The sequence below is a fragment of the Tenrec ecaudatus genome, chromosome 10, assembly GCF_050624435.1.
Source record: "Tenrec ecaudatus isolate mTenEca1 chromosome 10, mTenEca1.hap1, whole genome shotgun sequence".
NCBI lineage: Eukaryota > Metazoa > Chordata > Mammalia > Afrosoricida > Tenrecidae > Tenrec > Tenrec ecaudatus.
Genome location: NC_134539.1, coordinates 132,978,064 through 132,997,122, shown reverse-complemented (window position 1 = coordinate 132,997,122; position 19,059 = coordinate 132,978,064). Strand labels below are relative to the sequence as shown.

The 19,059-nt window shown below is 54.0% G+C and overlaps 2 protein-coding genes across 2 annotated transcripts in view; both read right to left on the bottom strand.

Moving 5' to 3' along the window:
- Positions 1-7,241: 7,241 nt before the first annotated feature.
- On the bottom strand, positions 7,242-9,029 carry HOXB13 (homeobox B13). Its single transcript, XM_075559314.1, has 2 exons — positions 8,429-9,029; positions 7,242-7,495 (listed from the first exon to the last, which is right to left on the bottom strand). The coding sequence occupies exons 1-2, from the start codon at positions 9,027-9,029 to the stop codon at positions 7,242-7,244; spliced, it is 855 nt and encodes a 284-aa protein (XP_075415429.1).
- Positions 9,030-14,802: 5,773 nt separating this feature from the next.
- TTLL6 (tubulin tyrosine ligase like 6) overlaps positions 14,803-19,059 on the bottom strand; it is a 94,212-nt gene continuing 89,955 nt past the window's right edge. Inside the window, 2 exon segments of the mRNA XM_075559640.1 lie at positions 14,803-14,985; positions 15,260-15,501. Coding sequence (XP_075415755.1) covers positions 14,803-14,985; positions 15,260-15,501 — 425 coding nt within the window.

Here is a 19,059-nt window from a genome sequence, read left to right as displayed (position 1 = left end):
GCGCAGAACCGACACACAATTACAAGAGCGCTGGATTTAAGATTCGTTCCGAGGATTTAAGATTCGTTCCGAGAAGCTCATTTCATGAATCCTCGCCCATTTCTTATTATTTTCCCAACAAATGGTCTTCATTTGGGATCAAGTGATTTGTCCTCCTTACGAGTTGAGTGGGGGGGGGGGCATGGATGGGAAAAAATCCCGAAACCACTAGTTAAAAGAAAAAGACCCCGCTCCTCTCTGCTTCCCGCCACCCCCCCCTCCCCCGCAATTTCCCCAAGGCCCAGTGAGACCCAGTGGCCGCGGTGGCCCTAGAAGATGTGGGCCAGGTCGGTGAACTTGACACCCACCCAAAGGTCAGACAAATGGAGAGGCGGACTGGGTTCTTTCGAAGGGCTGGGGGGTGGAAGGTGGGGAGGAGAAGACACCTACCAAGCCCTCTCTGGTCCCGGGCCTGTAGGCGGTAATCAGTCGTCGGCTTGGGGAAGAGGCAGGGGCAGGGGCTGGAGAGCCCTCGGGAACAATCCCTTCGCCGGGCACTTATCTGGCACCAAATCCGGCGCCGGCAGCTTTCCCGTCCTCTCGCGGACGTGGTGTCTGTGTCACGGGCGCGGCAGCTCCTGGCGCTGGGAGGGAACCAGCGCGCCTGGCACCGCCGCACCCCCGGCGACCTGCTCCCAGCGCTGCGCGCGCCCGACCTGCGTTCGTCTGGATTCTCCTGAACCAGGAAATGTTTACTGGGATCCAACCTTCGACCCTCCTTTGCCCCTGGACCCGGATTCCTTAAAAAACAAAAACAACGAGTACGCACACGCAGCCCGCAGCCTCTGCAATCAGCCGGTGGCAGTTTCGAAGGACGCGCCGGGGTCTCCCGTTCGATCGGGAGGCGCCCCAGGCAGGCGAACCCCAATTTACGAAGGAACCGCAAACGCTCAGGCCCAGCAGAGGCGGCCGGCGGCCTCCTCGGGGCTATTCTGCGGAGGACGGGACGCTCTTAAAAGAGACCTCCTGGAATGTTCTCGAATACTTAGCTACTTTTTGTTGTTGTTGTTTAAGCATCTGTATTTATCCTGATAACTAAGGAGATTTAAGAGAGTTTACAGCCTAAGATACGGCGGGGAGAGGCTCCTTTCCACAGACTGGGGAAGAGAGAGTTAAACTGTGGGGATTCTGCTGGAAACGAGGGTCTCCCGAGGCGCGCACTTCGGCCCGGGCTTCAGCTCCGCGGCCCTGGGCTCCGGGCAGCGAAGCGGCCGTAGTGTTCCGGGAGGCCGGCCTCCCCTCTCCGCTCTCCGCCCCCATTCCCTCCACCCTCCGCGCCCGCGTCCGGCTCCGGAGGGGTGAAGGAATGCTAACGGCCGACTCAAGTTCAATGACAAAGCCCAGCCGAAGGGGGAGGGGTAACCAGACAAAGGCTGGCGCAGGCCCCCCGACTCGCCTGGGCCGTGAGCTTAGGGTTCCCGGGAGGAGTACGAACTCTGCCCAAGAGCTGCTTCTTAGCTCCCGCTCTGGGACACCCCCCACCCCGCGCGGTGCATGGCGCCTGCCCCTTGGGTGAGCCTGGTTCCGTCCGAGTCCGAAGGGACCAGTGGGTTTCGGATTCCAGCTCGGACCCAGGCGTCCAGGGTTCAGGGAGAAGCCCCTGGCCTGCTCCCCGCAGACTTCCGCCTGTCCCGACCCGGGCCCCTGTTTTCCAGCGCCTTCTCCAGCTGCGGTGAGGAAGGTGGATCTTGTTCCTTCGGATCTCTTGCCAAGATGCCTGTCTACTTGATGCCAGCGGCCAGATGGACGGTGAGGGCAGCGGCGGACTCCAACCAGCCAGCCCAGGAAGCCTGTACGCAGGCCGGTGTGCTGTTGGGAGAGGCCTGGTGAGGTGGGGTGTGCTGGGAAAGCAATCTGGACTCCGTGGTTGTGCATTGGGGAGTCAGGTAGCTTAGCAGTTAAGAGCTCCTGTTTTGGGGTCCACTAGGCCTGGGGGTCCCAGTCCTGCCACTATAGAAGGGGGATGGCAATATGAATTTAAAAGCAAAACATATTCGCCTAGCCTCAATGCCCTCGCTTGAAGTACACTCACTGAATTATGAATATTGTGAGTGTGGGGATGTTGCACTGAGGGACTTGATGGGGGGGAGTGTTAGATGGCCCCAAGGGTTCCCTTGCCCCTCCCCAGAAGAATGAGCAGTGTTGGTTGTGTAGGTGCAGAAAGGGGGCCCCAGTCTGAGTTTATGCGGGACTCTGCCGGCCCCGCCCAACAAGGAAGCAGGAATGGGGAAGGAAGCCGGGTCTGGAAAACAAAGTGTGTTCTCTTTCTTTAAGGCCTAGCGCTTCTCCCTTAGGAGTGAGTTAGTAAGATATCCTAATTGTCACGTTAACTTTGGCCCAAATTTCAAAGTGGGTGTTTTAGTGATGTATTATCACTTTAAATACGAATAACAATAACATCTATAATACTAATTTTGCCTGTTCTGACACTCCACCCTATTGGAGGCAGATATAAGGTCAGAAGGGAGGGCCTAGCCGCCTGCATTAGCTACCCACCCCCTGACCCCCTTTCCACACTGCGTACACACACACACACACACACACACACACACACACACACAGCCCCGCCAGTCCCGCTTGCTGCGAAGCGCTTTCCTTGTCCCTTCCGACCCGGGAAGAGGAGTCCGGAGAGGACCAGGCCCCTGGCCTCCCATCAGCTGGTTTACCTCCGTCCAGAGCACCGCACCCTTGCAGGCAATTATTTGGGCGGCGTCTGGTTTGAGGCCCGGGCGCCGCGCTCCCACCGTGCTGCCCAGCCTGGTTCTCTCCGCCCAGGCCCGGGAGCCTGCGTTGCGAGCGGGAACCGGGTCTTCTCAGCCTCCACGTGGGACAGGCTCTGCCCGCGCCCCTTCGTCTGGGGGTGCTTTGCGGGAGAGCGTGCCCCCTCACAGCGAAGGCCGGGCGGGGCGCAGCCGGAGGGCGCCCCGGTCCGCAGCGCCTACCGCGGAGCCACTGGTGCTGGTGCGGAGGGCTGCCTCTTCTCTAGCTCAGCGCAGCCCGAGGCCTGCTAGCCTCCGGCCACCCTCACAGATTCCCTCCCCGCCCTTTGGTCGCCTACCTCCTCCCTGAGGCTGGAGACACCCCTCTTCCCAGGCACAGCCTAGAAGAAGGGGGGAGGGGAGGAGGGACAGAGACCACCAGCCCGGAACTTCAAGTTCAATGGCAAAGTCCCTGACCCTTCCCCTAGACACTTTCTTTCCCACCCCATCTTGGGGGCCATCGAAGTCTGACTGTCCCTTTCCCGTTTCGGAGGGGGATCATTCAGGAGAGGGAGAAGTCGTGATGGGGCGCTGCTTCGGCCCCTTACCCCCCATTCTTAGACCGATCTGGCCACGGGAGAAGAAACCAGGCTGGTGACGCTCCCCATTAGATACTTTAAATTTCCTTCTTCCAGGAGGCCACTTGGGGCGGGGGTGGGGTGGGGTGGGGTGGGAGCATCCCTGTAGAGTCAGGGCCCTCCAATTCGTCCTCCCTCGTTTTTTTTTTCCCAGAGAGGATCTTCCAAGGTAGGTGACAGTGAGGTATCCATTTCTTCCAAAACCAAGAAGGCTGTTTCCCTGTCCTCCGCTGCGCTAACCATACTTAAAGAGTTCGGCTCCCGGTAACGAATTCTCCGCTGTTGCCTGGGGTTTCTAGTCTGTAGAACGGGGCCGAGCCCGCAGAGTTTCCGTGGACGGGAAACCTTATTAAAGTCCCGCACTTAGGACGGGAAAGCACCCCTTAATGAAGGAGAGGAGGGGACGGCCTCCGGTTGTGGGGAGGAGACTGGGGCTTCTAGCTAGGGGAAGGAGGCCTGACCTGAGACCTAGTGTGGTGGGGTGGCAGCTAGATCTTGGGCCCGAGACGACTCAGAGGATGGGTGGGGGCACAGAGGACAGATTCTCATTCGGGGCCTTGGCGCCCGGGCCTCTGGAAGCGTTCAGGGCCAGCGCCACTCACTGCCCTCCAAGCCGCTCTGGGCACCGTAGATTCTGCACAAAGATTGGTGCGTGGGGTGGGGCGGGGGCCGTGTCTATGCATTGATCCACCAAAGACCAATAAACCCAGCCTGTGGAGTATATTCCGACTCATAGCGACCCTATATATCGGACTGAGGAGCCCTGCCCCCTAAGGTCTTCCAGGCGGCAAGCTTCATGGATGCCGAGGGCTGAAGCTTTTGTCCAGGGCTTGACTGGTGGCGTTTGGCTCAGAGCGAGGGGCGCGTCCAGGTGGACGCAGCTTCCCTTCCTGGTTGACAAGGCGCCCGGTGTATTTTCCGGAGTATCTCTGCGTTTATTGAATGTCCCTTTACTGTTTGCATTTACTTAGTGGAGAACGTTGTGTTTACCTGTTTCTGTTTGAATAATTCTCTGCAAAACACACTCCCTTGTGCCTTAAAATAGCCCTGGCCCAAAAGCCAGTCGCTGTGGACAGTGAAGGCAAGCCCGGGGATTTTGCCACAATTCAGACACACAGGTGGCTTAAGCATGGTGGCTAGCCTAGCGACTGGCATAATTCCCTTTGGAATGAAATGGATGTTTGGAAAGGCACACTGTAAAAGGGTTTGTTACAAAACGACACCCCCCCTAAACACACACACAGGTGCGATACAAATACGTCAGTTACAAGGGGGGCGGAAAGAACAGAACGGGAGGGGTGTCTACCGAGATCTGTGCCGGCAAGGATGAGAAATAGCAAACTCCGGGTGCAACGAAGGCGTGGACAGCGGTGACCTTGTCCTGGAGCCCTGCCGCTCGCTTCTTCTTTGGTTCCAGGTGGCTCATGCTGGTCTGTTTTGGTCTTTTAGCAGCTGGACTAATACATTGACTGGCCCTCTCGACTGAATTCCTGGCATCTCTGGGCCCTGGCCGTCTCCCACACGTGGCCCGGAGCCCCCCAAGCTCAAAGGCCCAAGAACCCCGAGGCTCAAAGCAGTCTGAAGCCGAGGTTCCCTGAAATGGGGGGCCTCTACCGGCAGGGGGCAGCCTTGTCTTTCTAATAGTCCGAACCCGCTTTCCTAAGTGAAATAAATCTCTGCGACCCCGACTTTCTGGTATTTTTTTTTATGGTATTGTTTTAAAATTATTGCCAGCGAAAAATAGAGGGACCCCGAAATCTTAAGGCTGGAGAAGTCAAAGTTATGGGGGGTGGTTCCAGAGTTTCTGGGTCCTGGACCCCCTCAGGCTTTCCTGTTTCCTGTGAAGACCCCACACCAGAACGCTCCCCCTCTTTTGTCTCAGGTCCTCCTGGAGCTCACGGGAGCCTGCTGGATCTGCACTTCACCGCATTTCTAAAGTCAGTTACCTTTAGAGAAGGTAGTTCTGGGAGCAGAGGGGTGAGCCCTGGTGACCTGAAATGCTGCCCACGTGGGGTACCGTTTGAAGGGGACTGTGGAGGGCAGGGGTGACCTCTCCTGAGCAGGGCGTCTTACCGGAGGAGCTCCACGTGGGATACTAGGCTTGGAAGGATGTTTTAAACCACCACGGAACGGACTCCTAAACACACACATGCACCCAAGGGAGACGCAGGGATGGACGGCGACAGCCTGCCAGTGGCCTCTTCCCTCCGTCCTGGTCCTGGGCACCTCTTTGGTAAAGAGGTTTAGATGCGTCAGAGCCTCTTCTCAGCTCCTTCTCCCGGGGAGAGGGACCAGGGCTGGAAACACCTTAGTCCCTGGCTGTTACCCTCTGGCATACCTGGAAAACTTCGAGTCCAGCTCTGTCCCTTCCCCAGCCTACACGCTGCTCTCAATGGCGGTGAAAGGGGTGGTGGCAGGGCGCAGGGGTGAGCCTCCCAGGGAGCGCAGGGGCGAGTCTCCCAGTCCAGGATGTGAAAGGCCCGCTGGTCGCAAACCTATCGCTTTGCAGAGTGGCCCAGGAGACCAGGATCACTCCTAGGGAGCCACCACAGAAGACAGGACCTCCTGGTTGTTCTCTCTCAAGCTCCTGGCCCTGCAGAGCCAGGACTGTGCCAGGTTTCTGCAACAGCAGGCCTCTGCCTGTGTGGGGCCTGAGGCCCAGCCACTGGGTTTTCCAGCCACCAGGGATGCAGCTCACAGAGGCTGGGCCAGCGAAATTGCAGAAACAGTGAAACCTGCGGCCAAAGTCACCTCAGCCTCCTGGGGTGCCTACAGCTTTGCTGAGCCTGGATCTTACACCTGCAGAAAGCCCAGAACATCTCCCAGACTTGAGACCCTGAAACTTGCTCCTGCCAGGGAAGTCAGGTGAAGGAGCCCAAGCTGCTTGTTTCCCGTTTTCCTCTCCTGCAGGGTAATAGGGATGCTCTCTGCAGGCAGCCTAATGGAACCTGAAGGTTTCATTACCACCTTTAGCACTGAGAGACCACCCCCAGCCTTCCCCCCCACAAATACAACCCCAAGGCTACAGGTACCTGCATTCAACAGCTCCTAAAGATCCAATGGTCCCTGATCTGCTTAGAGCAGAGCAACCAGGAATATTAAGGGAGTCATTGGAGAACTTTTTTCTCCCTCCCTTCCCAGGGTGAGGGTGGGGGTGGGAGGACTATCCAGGGAATTTCTCAGGCATCACTAATCAAGAAGGCATGTTCACATAGGAGGGACTCTAACAATTAGGGCTGAGGGGTCTGAGAGGGAGACCCTGGTGAGCAACCTGGGCCAGTGGTGAGGAAACTCCGAAACTCCTGAGGGAGGGGGACCCCCTGCATTGCTGTCTGGGCAGGGCAGCTGTCACCTTAAGCAAACTGCTTATGGGCTGTGTGGTGGCCGAGTGGCAGCCGTCTTTCCTCCTCCCTAAGCCAAGGGTCCTGGTCCTGAGGGCACAGCTATGGGGGGAGGGAAGGGTGACCCCCAGCTCTGTGAACTGGAAGGGGCTCGGAGAGGAAGCAGCCAGGCCACAGGTTTCCTGCCAAGTTTATACACAAGCTGCTCAATCTTGAAAGCGGGTTCAAAAGTGCTCCACGGAGCTCTGGATCGAGATGATGAGGCTAGTGCTCGGGGCAACTGCACCTAGGTCAATGTGATCACCTCCAACGTCCCCGGTGAGTGATGATGATTGAGGCAGGTCGCTGTGGCCCCAGGAACAAAGGCTGGACCTGTCAGCCTAACTCGCTGGGAAGTATGTTGCCTCTGGGAATCCCCCAGCAGAGTCCCCAGTCAGGGAGGGCTCTCAGTCCTGGCCAGCTATGGTCCTGGTCTCCCCATGACACTCCTCCACCACCCCACCCACCCAGCCAGAGAGTTCCCTTCACGGGGTAGCGCTGGTCTTGACCTTGGAGAGGACCTTCTTCTCCTTGACCCTGCGGTTCTGAAACCAGATGGTGATCTGGCGCTCTGAGAGGCTGGTGACCGCGGAGATCTTGCGCCTCTTGTCCTTGGTGATGAACTTGCTAGCCGCGTACTCCCGCTCCAGCTCCCGCAGCTGCCCTTTGCTGTAGGGAATGCGCTTCTTGCGGCCCCGGCGGAAGGTGCAGCCATCCGGAGGGTGCTGCGAGTTGGAGTCTGCGCAGGGGGCACGCATCGAGAAGCGAGAAAGAGAGATTAGCTCAGACCCCCGACCCTTGCTAGGGGCCCAGGGCCCACAAACCTCCAGAGCTGCACGGACACTCAGGGACTCTCCTCCTCTCCCTAACACAGGAGGGCACCCAGCTTCCTTCATGTTCTCTGATCTCCGCCCACCCATCTCTGCCCTCACTGCAAACACACCCACCCCCAGCAGGGCCACATACCCATCCGGACTATTGGCCACTTATATAGTCCACACCACACACACACACACACACACACATGCACACCACATACACCAAACACACACCAATTCACACACACACCACATACACCAAACACACACCAATTCACACACACGCACACCACATACACCAAACACACACCAATTCACACACACACCACATACACCAAACACACACCAATTCACACACACACCAATCCACACACCTAAACCATGGGCGCAGGAACTCTAAATTTTTTCTTCAAAAATTGTAAAATGCAAGTAAAAAGAAAGGAAAGGTTGTAGCCTCTATCCTACAGGACATCCTATACATGCCCTTCCATCTTCCCACCCCCCACCCTTCTCCACATTCCCACAATTACACCAGGATTGTGCTTGGTCGGGATTCCCTGGCCCCCACGCAACAGCGAAGACAGTTAAAGGCTCCAGCAGATTGAAAGCCTGAGCCCCGGGTCAGGCCGGGTGACCCGTACACTTAGAGAGTCCCCAGTTCAGGCTCCTCACACGGACCCTGGAGGTATCCATCCAGGCCCTGCAGCTGCCTGCCCCTCCTTCCGCGTGCTAATCGCCAACAGAAGGCCAGTCTTCTTCCCAGCCCAAGGCTCCCTTGTCTTCCAGAACAGCACCAGCTGGGCCCACCACCCAAGTTCTGAACCAGGAGGTCCAGGAGAGCCCGGCAAGGTTACCTGCAAATGGCGCCTTCCAGAAGGGACCCGGCGGGCTCTGTTCTCCCGGGCAACACATCTGGCTGTTCCAGCCGCCAGCGAGGGCCCAGGGCTGGTAGCTGTCCACAGGCAGCAGGGAGTCGTGGCGCGGCTCCCCAGGGGCACCCAGGGTCTGCACCACCGACACGTCCAGGTAACTGGCCATAGGCTGGTAGGGTCCAGGATACCCCGGATAGAAGGCAAACTCAGTGGCACGGCTGGGGTACTCCTCGCCAGGCGCGGGAGTCTCCGCGGGGTAGGCGGCCAGGGTGGCTGCCTGGGCACTGGGTTTCAAGGAGCTCCGGGACACTCGGCAGGAGTAGTACCCGCCTCCGAAGTAGCCGTAAGGCACTGGGGCTGAGGACGCTCCCTGGGGCAGCCCGGGGCATGGGTGGCACTGCTTCGGCGGTTCAGCAGAACCTGGCAGCTCCGCCGGGGCATAGTTGGCTGCGGGCATCAGCGTGGGCGCCGCTGGATGGCTGGTCAACGAGGAGTGGGGGGCTAGGTGCCTAGCCCCTCCGGTTCCTACCAAGCCTTCCATATCCTTGGCCAGGTCCAGGGTGGCATAATTGCCGGGCTCCATGGAGTCGAGGGTCGGCTCATGGGGTGCGGGAAGTGGGGGAGGCAGGGACACTCAGCTCGCGCTCCCCACCCAGGCGCAGGGAAGCCAAAGCGGTTAAATCGCTCCCAGCTCCCCCGACGCCCGCAGTCGCTGGGCCCGGCCGGCAGGACGCAGGGGCCGGGCACGCGCTGATTGGCTGCGGCCTGGGGGAGAGAAGCTAATAAAATCCTCTTGGCAGAGATGGCAAAACTACTTTCTCCTCCACCCCCTCTCCACCGCCCTCCTTCTCTCGCCTTGGATTTATTGCATGTGAAAACCACAGGAGAGAAAGCAGGGCGGCGGTGTCCAGTTCAGGGAGCCCCCGCCGGCCTGGGGGTGGGGAGCGCGAGGCAAAGGGGCTCGGAGCCCGGCCCCACCTCCGTCGCGTCCTCGCCCCGGCGCTTCGGCTGCTTTAACGAGAGAATAAAAAGCTTTCTCTATAAAGCGTCCCTCTCCTGGGGGAAGGGGAGCCGCCTGGAAAAAGAACTCAGGAATGCGTTTTAAGGCGAGGAATCTGGGAAACGGGGCGGAAAGGGTGTTCCTGGAAGCCATTGGCTTTGGGTCTTGGGCACTAGTACCCCAATTCCCTCCAGGTGCCCCGCCCGTCCTGAAAGCGCTGGGGCGAGCTGTCCCCGCCCCGCCCCCGCCCTAGGGACGTGGTTGGGCGTCCCTTCCCCAGGGACCCTTAGCTACTCCTTTGAAAGCCCAGAGGCCCCAATTCCGGGGTGGAGCGGAGGGGGGGGGGCAGGAGCTCAGCCCAGTGAGATGTGGACGAGCAACATCCGGATCCGAAGGAAATGAAACAGACGTGGCCTGTGAAAGGGGCCCTGGGTTTCCGTTTAGTGTTTTTTTTTTGGGGGGGGGCGCCAAGAGGCAAAGGCCTAGTTGAAGAGACACTGGTAGGAGGGGGATGAGAAAGGGTCTTATAAAATCCCAAAGTGTCATTTCGAAGAGATTCACATCCCTTTTCTTCCTTTTCCCAGGGCCAAGTGTTCTGGAAAGCCAAGCCTCGCCAGCGGGCTATGAGCTAGCTGCTGGGGGTCTGGACTGGAACAATGCAAGAGGGGAAAATAGTGACCCAATTGTGCAATTGTTGGGTCCTGGAGACCCAGAAGACAGCCTGACACTAACCCACTCCCACCCAAGCCAAGTACTTAGCTAGACCCCTCCCTGCCCCACCCAAGCTTTACATTTTCTTAAAAGGAAAAAGGGGGGTTAGAGGGGAAACCCCAACTGCCAGCAGAATTGCTTGAGGACTCTTTGTTGGGGCTCTATTGTGTAGTGCAATTGAGAAGACTCAAATGTTTGTTTCACAAATGGGCCCTTTTCTGCTTTCTTCACCAAATAAAATCCCACCTTGGCACCTTTTTCTAGAACCCTCTTTATCTCAGGAGGACAAGGGCTTCTCTATCATGGAACAAGTCCTGAGCTCTGTGGGGAGCTCATTCATGCCTGCCTTCCCATGAACCTGAACTTGAACTTGAGCTACCTTATGGGAAGTCAGAGTTGAAGGCTGCTCAGAGTTGTAGGCCTATAGTAGAAAGAGTGCAGATCACCTTCAATGAACATGGCCAATGACAGAGAGAACTGAACACGGACTCCTTGCTAGATTTTACTGTATTTTAAAACAGCCCTGTCTACTTTCTTGGCATAGTCCTTTGCTTGTCTAATGATAATAAACCAAAATCCAAACTTACTAACATTGAGTTGATGTTAGTGATATAGTGACCCTTTAGGATAGGGTAGCTTTTTTTCTTTTCTTTTTTTTTAAGTTAAAAGATCATTTTATTGGGGGCTCTTACATCTCTTATTATAATCCATACATCGATTGCAATCAGGTATGTTTGTACATATGCTGCCATCTTTCTTCCAGACATGTGCTTTCTATTGAGCCCTTGCTATCAGCTTCTCTTTGTTTTCCTCCCTCCCCGCCCCTGTGCGTTTCTAGGACTCACTTTTTACCAGGGTACAAAGCCCCACCTCTCCCTACCCCACCCCTGCCCCCAAGCAGCTGGTGTTTTTGAACTGCGTGGTCTAATCACAGCAGGCAGAAGAAATACTGGATTTTTTAAACTCACAGATTAAGAAATGCTCGCTGACTTTGTGCATTATAGATGATGGACCGATAGTGCATTTGCACGGTGGGTGCAAACACTCAGACATTTGTATCACACGTGCATTTGTGTGTGAGGATAGAATATATGAGGGTAGGTCAAAAGGTATTTTTACAAAATCATAGGAACCTTTATTTAAAAACACAGCACAATGTGATGGGAAGCTATTGATTGTCAACATGTCCTCTATCTAGGGCTCTACACTCTGACGGTGATGCTTCCATCTCTCTTCCCTGAAAGATTCTGTGCTCTTCAATTGACAGCTAGTCAAAAGAGCAGTTTCCGCATTCTCCAGGGACTCCAACCAGGTTCCCTTTCAATGTGCTTTGAATATGGGAACACAGAGAAGACTGAAGGAGCAGGAGCCAGCCTGTAGGATGGATGGAGTAGTTTTCCAACAGTCAAAACAGTGACTTTTGTTTTTCAACAAAATGTTCAAAAGCTAGCCCTTGCTCCCTCTGAAGAATGAACAGGTGCGTTTCTTCTTGTGATGGGGCAGGGGGAGAGGGCAGAATCCCCGCGCAACTTTCCTGGCCATTTCCTCACCAAAGCAGTTTTTGTAAAAATAAGTCTCCATGATCATCCTGGGTCCTTTGAGAAAAATCTATCAAGAAATCCCCTTTGGAATTCCTAAAGTCAATCACCATAAACTTGCGACCTGTCATATCAGCCTTGAACTTAACTTATCTAGCAGATTCCCCTGGGAAGTCATTGTTTTGCCTGGGCCTTCTTTTTATTTCGTTTAAAGTGCCTTACGGAGACTAAAGCAAGTTCAATACTAAGATCGCTTGTCTGCAGTCATTAACACCTTTCCTTATAACAAGCCCATTAACATATGAATTGGGAAACCTAGCAGCAATACTTGTTGACTTGTGTGTGTGCATGCACGAGTGCCTTCGTATGAAAAAAGCTTCCAAAAGTTCATGGAAACGTGGAATAAAAAGATAATGGATTTTAAAAACAAAGAGGCTAAGCTGAAAAAAAATAAAAGTTTTTAATTAATTAATTTTAAAAATGTTAATACCATATAAGATCTTGTCAAACAGCAACATTAAACTTACCAAACACTAAAAAAAAAGAGATAATGGAATTTCCCCCATAATTTTTAACTCCCCTCATACACATGGTACAGGCATAAATAAAATTTTAAATAAAAAGGTAAACGATCATAATCATACCTTTTACCTAGCAATTCAACTCCTAGCTAGGTAGCCCACAGGAGTATTTTTCTTAGTCAAAAAGCATGTTCTAGAATGTCCACAGCGGTTTTATTCATAATAACATCAACAGGAGAATGGAGCACTATGAAGCAAGAAGTTTAAATATATATATACTGGTGCATGTAGCATGATGAGCCCCGCAGATCTGTGAGTGAAAGATGCCAGACACATAAGAATCCTTTTTGTATAACTCCATTCCTATGAAGTTTAGGAATAGTGAAGTTTAGGGATTTTACCCATGATAACGTAGACGCTAGAATAGAAACTAACTTGGGGGGAGGGGCTTCTAACTGGGAGGGGAGATCAAGGAACCTTCTGGGGTGCTGGAAATATCTACCCTTTAGAAGCAGGAAGGTAGGGTCCTGGCTGGCCCACAGGTTCAAAGAAGAATGAACCATGAGATGAAGAGGAGGAGGAGGAGAATGAAGATGAAGAATAAGTGGCTAACCTGAAATAATGTGTGGCGGACGCATCTCAGTATCAGCTTAAGTATAAACTTTTGTACAGAATTTTGGATAGCTGATAAAATTCTTGGTAGAGAAAAATCCCGTTTCTTTTAAATGCAGGCTGTCGCTTTTCAAGGGGCTACTACATAGATCATAAAATGTCTGACGTTGAATGTTCCTAAAATATTTAATAGCTCAAAAAATATTTAATAGTTCTGTAATTTCTTGACTTACATGTGGTAGTTCAACGAACTCCTATGAATTAGCATCATTCGTAAATTTAGATTTTTAGGATGTTTCATTTTGTTTTTAAAAGATTATAATAAAATTATGTACATTAGAAAAGACCCCTCAGGACCAATAATGGGAGCAGGGATACCAGGAGGGGAAGGGGAAGGTGGGGGGAGAAAGGGGAAAACAATCGCAATGATTGATATATAACCCCCTCCCAGGGGGACTGACAACAAGAAAGTGGGTGAAGAGAGATATCCGTCAGTGTAGACATGAAAATGTTATAATAACATAAATTATCAAGGGAGAGAAGACAGGAGCTGACACCAAGGGCTCAAGTAGAAAGCAAATGTTTTGAGAATGGTGGTGGAACCAAATGTACAAATGTGCTTGACACACAATGGATGTATGGATGGATTGTGATGAGTTGTATGAGCCCCCCAAAAAATAATTTTAAAAAATCTATCTTCTCCTGGATTCTAGTTACATGGGTGTGTTCACTTTGGGAAAAGTAATCAAATTTACACTTGTTTGGTACTTTAATGTACCTGCTATACCTCACTTTAAAAAGTAAAAAAATTTTAAACAAGAAATTTAAAGGTCTGGGCCTGCAACTGTGTTTTTTGGAAATTGTGTTCCAATCTGTGTCCAGGGAAATGCCCAATCCATGCCTGGAACGGGTGCCCAGTGGAACACCACAAGCCTTGTTCTGGGGGAGCCACCAGCTGCCAACAGACACTCCATTGCGATGCCAAGAAGTAAGACTCTTGGGGAACCCATCCCCTTAAAACGCACTGGGCACCCCTTAGATTCCAGGCACATTCTGATCGCATATTTATTAGTATGTAGGCCTATGTTCCTTACTCCTGCACATGGACATGTATGTGCATCTGTTCGTGATACCACAGCCCTGGACTTGGAGTCAGGCAAGGTAGGAGTAAATCTCTTTACCTGCAAAATGAATGTCCGAATTCCGACTTCACTGGAATGTTGTGAAGGAGATCGCGGGCACGAAAGCATTGTGTGGACTGAATCAATAGTAGGAGTTCCACCTGTGTTCCAGTGTGTGTATATCTGTTTCTGACGATTTATGAGCCTCCCGCTTTTGTCTGAAAAGCAGGGGACAGTCCTGAAGCTTGCTTGTCACTTCTCACTTGCCTTTCTTCTCAGCCCTGAGAGAGCCCAAGGTTCCCACAGGGAAAAACAGAGGCTCCTGACTCTTGGGTTCTCTCTGGGCCTGTCTGGTGTTCAGGGTCAAAGTTCCCACACAATCCTGGCGTCCCGGACCTCCTAGCCAGATAGGGCTGTGCCTGCCCTTCCCCCAAGGCCCCAGGCTCCTTTGTGTCCCACTCCACCCCACCCCACCCCCCTTTACAAAGTGGGCCAAACGCTATGAAAGCCTTGGGGATACTCCTTTACATACCGGCCAGACACCTCGAGGAAGGTCAAGGCCAAGTTGAAAGTTAAGAGTCTAATTACCTCCGGGAGCCCATTCAGCGCAGCCCCACCGACTGCCTCTGGCCTTTACAGCTCAGCCTTTGAGTGCAGCCGCCGCGCCCCCGGGGGTTCCGGCCATGGGGACTTGGCACCTCGGTGTCAGCTCCCGCCCCCGCCCCGGCTTGAGGGTCCCCCAATGCAGGGGGCAGGTGGGGGTGGCGGGAGGTGGGGCATTTATGAGCTTTTGTGGATCCATAGATATTGTAAAGCCAAGTGAGTACCTTTGCCTCCTTTATTCCAATTGCAACTAAGAGATCACCAAGGTGGCAGCGGTCACACGGACGGTGGCGAATAATGCGCATTTATCTGCAGCCTCCCAGTGGTATTCTGCGGAAGACTGGGGGATGGCGGCGGCGGCGGCCGAAGGCCTGGCGGAGCTGGGCTGCCGGTCGCTGGTCTTCTCTGGGCGGTTCTGCTCCCCAAGACCTCTCTGGCGCCCCAGCCTTGGGTGCTGGGCAGCGTTCTGGTTTTTCTGGTGCGTCTTCCTTCGGGTCTAGTTCTCTGGTTCCGGTGCGCGCTAATCTTTCCAGATTTAGGACTGGCTGCTTCCCGCTCTCCCGCTGGGCCCAGCTCCCTGCTCTGCGGGCGCTCGGCCTTTCTGGCTTTCTTCCATTTTCTGCTTCTTGTCACTTCCTTGATTTTTTCCTTAAGCAGGTTGATAACATTTATATTGTTGACAGTGGGATTTCGTTAAGATCACTTACTTGATTATTTTCTTTATCTTTCTCTCCTCCCTTCTTTTCGGCTTCGCTCTCCCGCCGCCCGCTTTCCATTCTCCGGTCCTCGGTCCTCTCGCTCAGCCTGGAAGCCTCTCTCTTCCCGGAGCTGGAAGGGGCCGGCCGGGCCGGCGGGGCTTCTCCAGGGCCTGGAGCAGCGTCGGCGGCCGGCGGGCCCGACCGACCGGGGAGGGGCAGCACCGGGTCCGGCGGGCTCCCTCGCTCGCTGCCTTAGAGGAACACCTTGGGGAGGACACATTGGTCGTGGAGGTCAGGGCTTTGGAGCTCAGAAGGTTAGAGACGCAGCTGGTCTGGAGGAGGCCGATGTCAGACCCCCAAGGCCTTCCCAACCCTGGCAGCCCCGCGACCCTCTGGGATTAGAACCTTTCACAACAACCCCAGATGCTTCACGGGTCGGACCGAGGGAGCCAGGTCCGAGCTTAAGAGTCCACCGGGCCTCCAGCCAGCGAAACCAATGGAGCCTTCGGAATGCCGGCAGCTGCGGGGAGCGGCGCGGGAGAACCAACCGTGAGTGGAGACCTAGGCACAGGCAGGGAAGGGGCCCCACACAGAGACATCCAGACCCCTTTGCCCTCTGGTCCCCCATCCAGCTGCAAACCAGCAACTCAACGGCTGCCCAGCGGAGCTGCGTGGGATGGAGATCCTGTTCCCACTCGAGGGTAGTAAGGTCTGATTCTTCGGTTGGATTCTACATATGGAGAGACCTGAGACCCTTCCAAATACTCCAAATTTCATAATCTTGCGGTCAACCTCCCTCCTCTTTTCTCCACCACCACCTCACTCCCTGCAGCCAACCTTTCCCCCTTTCTTCTCTCTGAGTTATCTACTCAGAGAGTAAAATTGATAGCAGAGGAAGGCAGGCAGGCATTCTCTCTCTCTCTCTCTCTCTCTCTCTCTCTCTCTCTCTCTCTCTCTCTCTCTGTAATGAACAAAAGATAAATGACCCATAATCTACCGAGGCCTGTCCTGTCCATGGTGCTCAGCAGTCAGTCTCTTTGGAGGAGTGTAACCAAGGTGGGAAGGCAAAGTGACTACAAAGAACCGCACCCCCCCCCATTGGGATTCCTGAAGGACTTGAAGATGCCCATCTGCTTCCTGAAATGTCTGGCAATGTGCACACACATGTGCGTACACACACATGAAACGTTCTTCTTTCTGCATCTCAGTCCCAATCCGAGATGCACACTGGCTAGTGTCCGGTCAGTGCCCTGAGGACTCTGACGCGGGGGGAAGTCCCTCTTAGTGAGACCTTCGAGGTTCTGGGCCAGCCATTGAGCCTGGATCCTGACACTTTGAGACTCGAGAGTCTCTGCAGTGTCACGAACAGTCCAAAGCAGACCTTGGGCCGTACACGTGACCAACAAAGTGGAGCTCCAGCTTTGCACCCAGCTCTGGGCTCCTCATAGCTCTGGGTCGACACTAGTCTTTTTCCCTCTAGAATCCTTCAGAAGTCTCTTCAGAGTTTTGAGAGTGGAAGCCTTCACCTTCCATAGGAAAGCCACCCATTCACCCCCTCAGGAAAGCCACCCATACACCCCCCACAGGGTCAATACTTCTGTTTGTCTGTTATTGGAGGGGGTGGTGTCCACGGTTGACCCCTAAGGCCAGAAATCTTTCCTTACTTGGCTGCCCCCTCATGCATGCTCCTGTGGTGGGGTCAGGAGTGGGGTGTTAGAGGGAGAATTCAACGTCGGAAGTGCTTGTGTGGTACATAGCACAGGAGTTCAGAATCTAGACATTCAGAAGGATAGACAAGCTTTCTTCGATGAAATCATTCGTTAGGAGCTATCTTGGGCTCTCCCTTTCTCCTCTTGAACATCAGGAAGCCCCCGATTCCCCAGTTACCCAAACTTGTCAGCCAGTGTTTTGAGTTGGAAGATCCTTAGCAACTATTTAGTCCTAGCGACCTGCTTGGGTGCTGGATAGCCGTTGATACAGCAAGGAAGCTGTTTGCAAGAGTCAAGGTGGCCTGGCTTCCAGAAACCAGTGGCCAGTCCTGTGGGGCCAGGCAGCTTTCAGCTGCTTTGGTGGCAGCATAAATGAGGAGTGAGAACACAGAGGGCTGAAGGCATGCTACCCATGGGGTTTCCAACCCTTAGGAAGGCTGACTGGGATGTGATGGGGTAGAAGCTCCACAATTCAGAATGATTTTCTGGTCCCAACCCCCATGGTCCACTGAGTCCTATTCCAGAAGCTCACCCTCCCAGGTGGAGGGATTACTGTTCTGGACACAAGGCAAGACCAGATTCCCAGTTTCTTATTCCTAACCTCTGTCTGGTAACTTTCTCTAGAGAACCGACTCTTCAGCCTCGGTGGCAGCTGCGGCTCCGAAAGAGCCAGGAGGAAAGGCTTCATCTGCCCATCCCGCCACCTTCCCTTGGGACCTGGCAGAGTCCCAGCCCAGACCTCAGATGCTGCTGTTGGTGTGTGTGTGTGTGTGTGTGTGTGTGTGTGTGTGTGCCAACAAGGAGTTGGGAGTACTGTCTATCCATTGTCCTTGGGTTGGAATCTCCCCACTGGTCTACCTACTAAGTCCCTCTGCTCTGCCCCCTGCCCACGCCCTGGCCCTGGCCCCAGCGGCTGGAGGGGTGTTGTAGCCTCGGGAATCACTGACTGCAGGCCCGCGGGTCAAGTTTCCCACTAAGCCAAGCCCAGACAGATCTTAAACCACACCTGCCCTGACTTTGGTGGTCCATGACCCATGCGTGTCAAGGCATCCAGGTAGCTTGCAGGTGGGAAAATTCATAGAAACACGGGGAACTTTACTGTCCATCTAGACAACAGGCGTCCTAAGGACTTTTCCCTTTTTGCCTAAGAGCATCATTTCCCTTTCTTCTGTGTGTAAGCACCTGGTCAGGCAGATGTTAAACTAATAAGACTGAGGCATGGCACCTCGTGGGGCTAGCTGCCAGCTCCGGGATGGCCAAGGCTGTGCCTCCACCTTCTCTGCCCAGCAAGGTTTCTAACAGCCCAGATGAGGGTGTGGGCACCTCTGCCATCCGCTTCCTTTGAGCGGCAGGCAGCACCAGCTACCTCCCAGGAGAGTTGAGGTCTCCACTGGCCCAAAGCCCGCTTCGTGCTTCAGTCTATCCAAGTGCTTTCCGGGCCACCGGCTTTGGGATGACACGTTCAGGCCTATTGACCCTGACATCCCAGTCCTGCTGCCTTCTTCAGACCTTGAGGAATCCTTATGCCTCCACATGCCTGCTGGGGACGGGGTGGGGGTGGGGATAAGTGTGTTGTCATGCGCAATGGCTGTCACTTAGTCTTCATAGAATAGTTCTGAGTACAGGCAGCTGTGGGTTCCGTTTTACAGATCAGCAAATGGAGGCTTAGGCATTTCATCTGTCCAACTTCTAAAGACTTGAAAGATGGAGCCTGGACGAACTCTTCCCGTCTGTCCAGGACCAAACTCTAGACCTTTGATGCTTTTCTCTTCAATATGAAAATGTTTAATTTTCAAAAAGGAAATAAGTCTCATCAGAACGTTCAGACTGATACTAACAATAAGCTTATGATATCTGGATCACAGGACTTAAAGATTTTGACCTTGAAATAAAGGAAGCTTTTTTTACTATTCCTTCTTTTTTTAACCCATGCCCCCCCCCCTCTCTCTCTCGCCACCCCTCACTGCCACTCACCTCTGCCACCAGCTTCACTTCTGAGGCCAAGTCCATAGGAGTAGCCAGGGAGCTAAGTCTGGAGACATTGTGCCCAGGGTTGAATTGACGAAGAGTTCAAACTTCTCAGGGTCTGATGCCCCATTG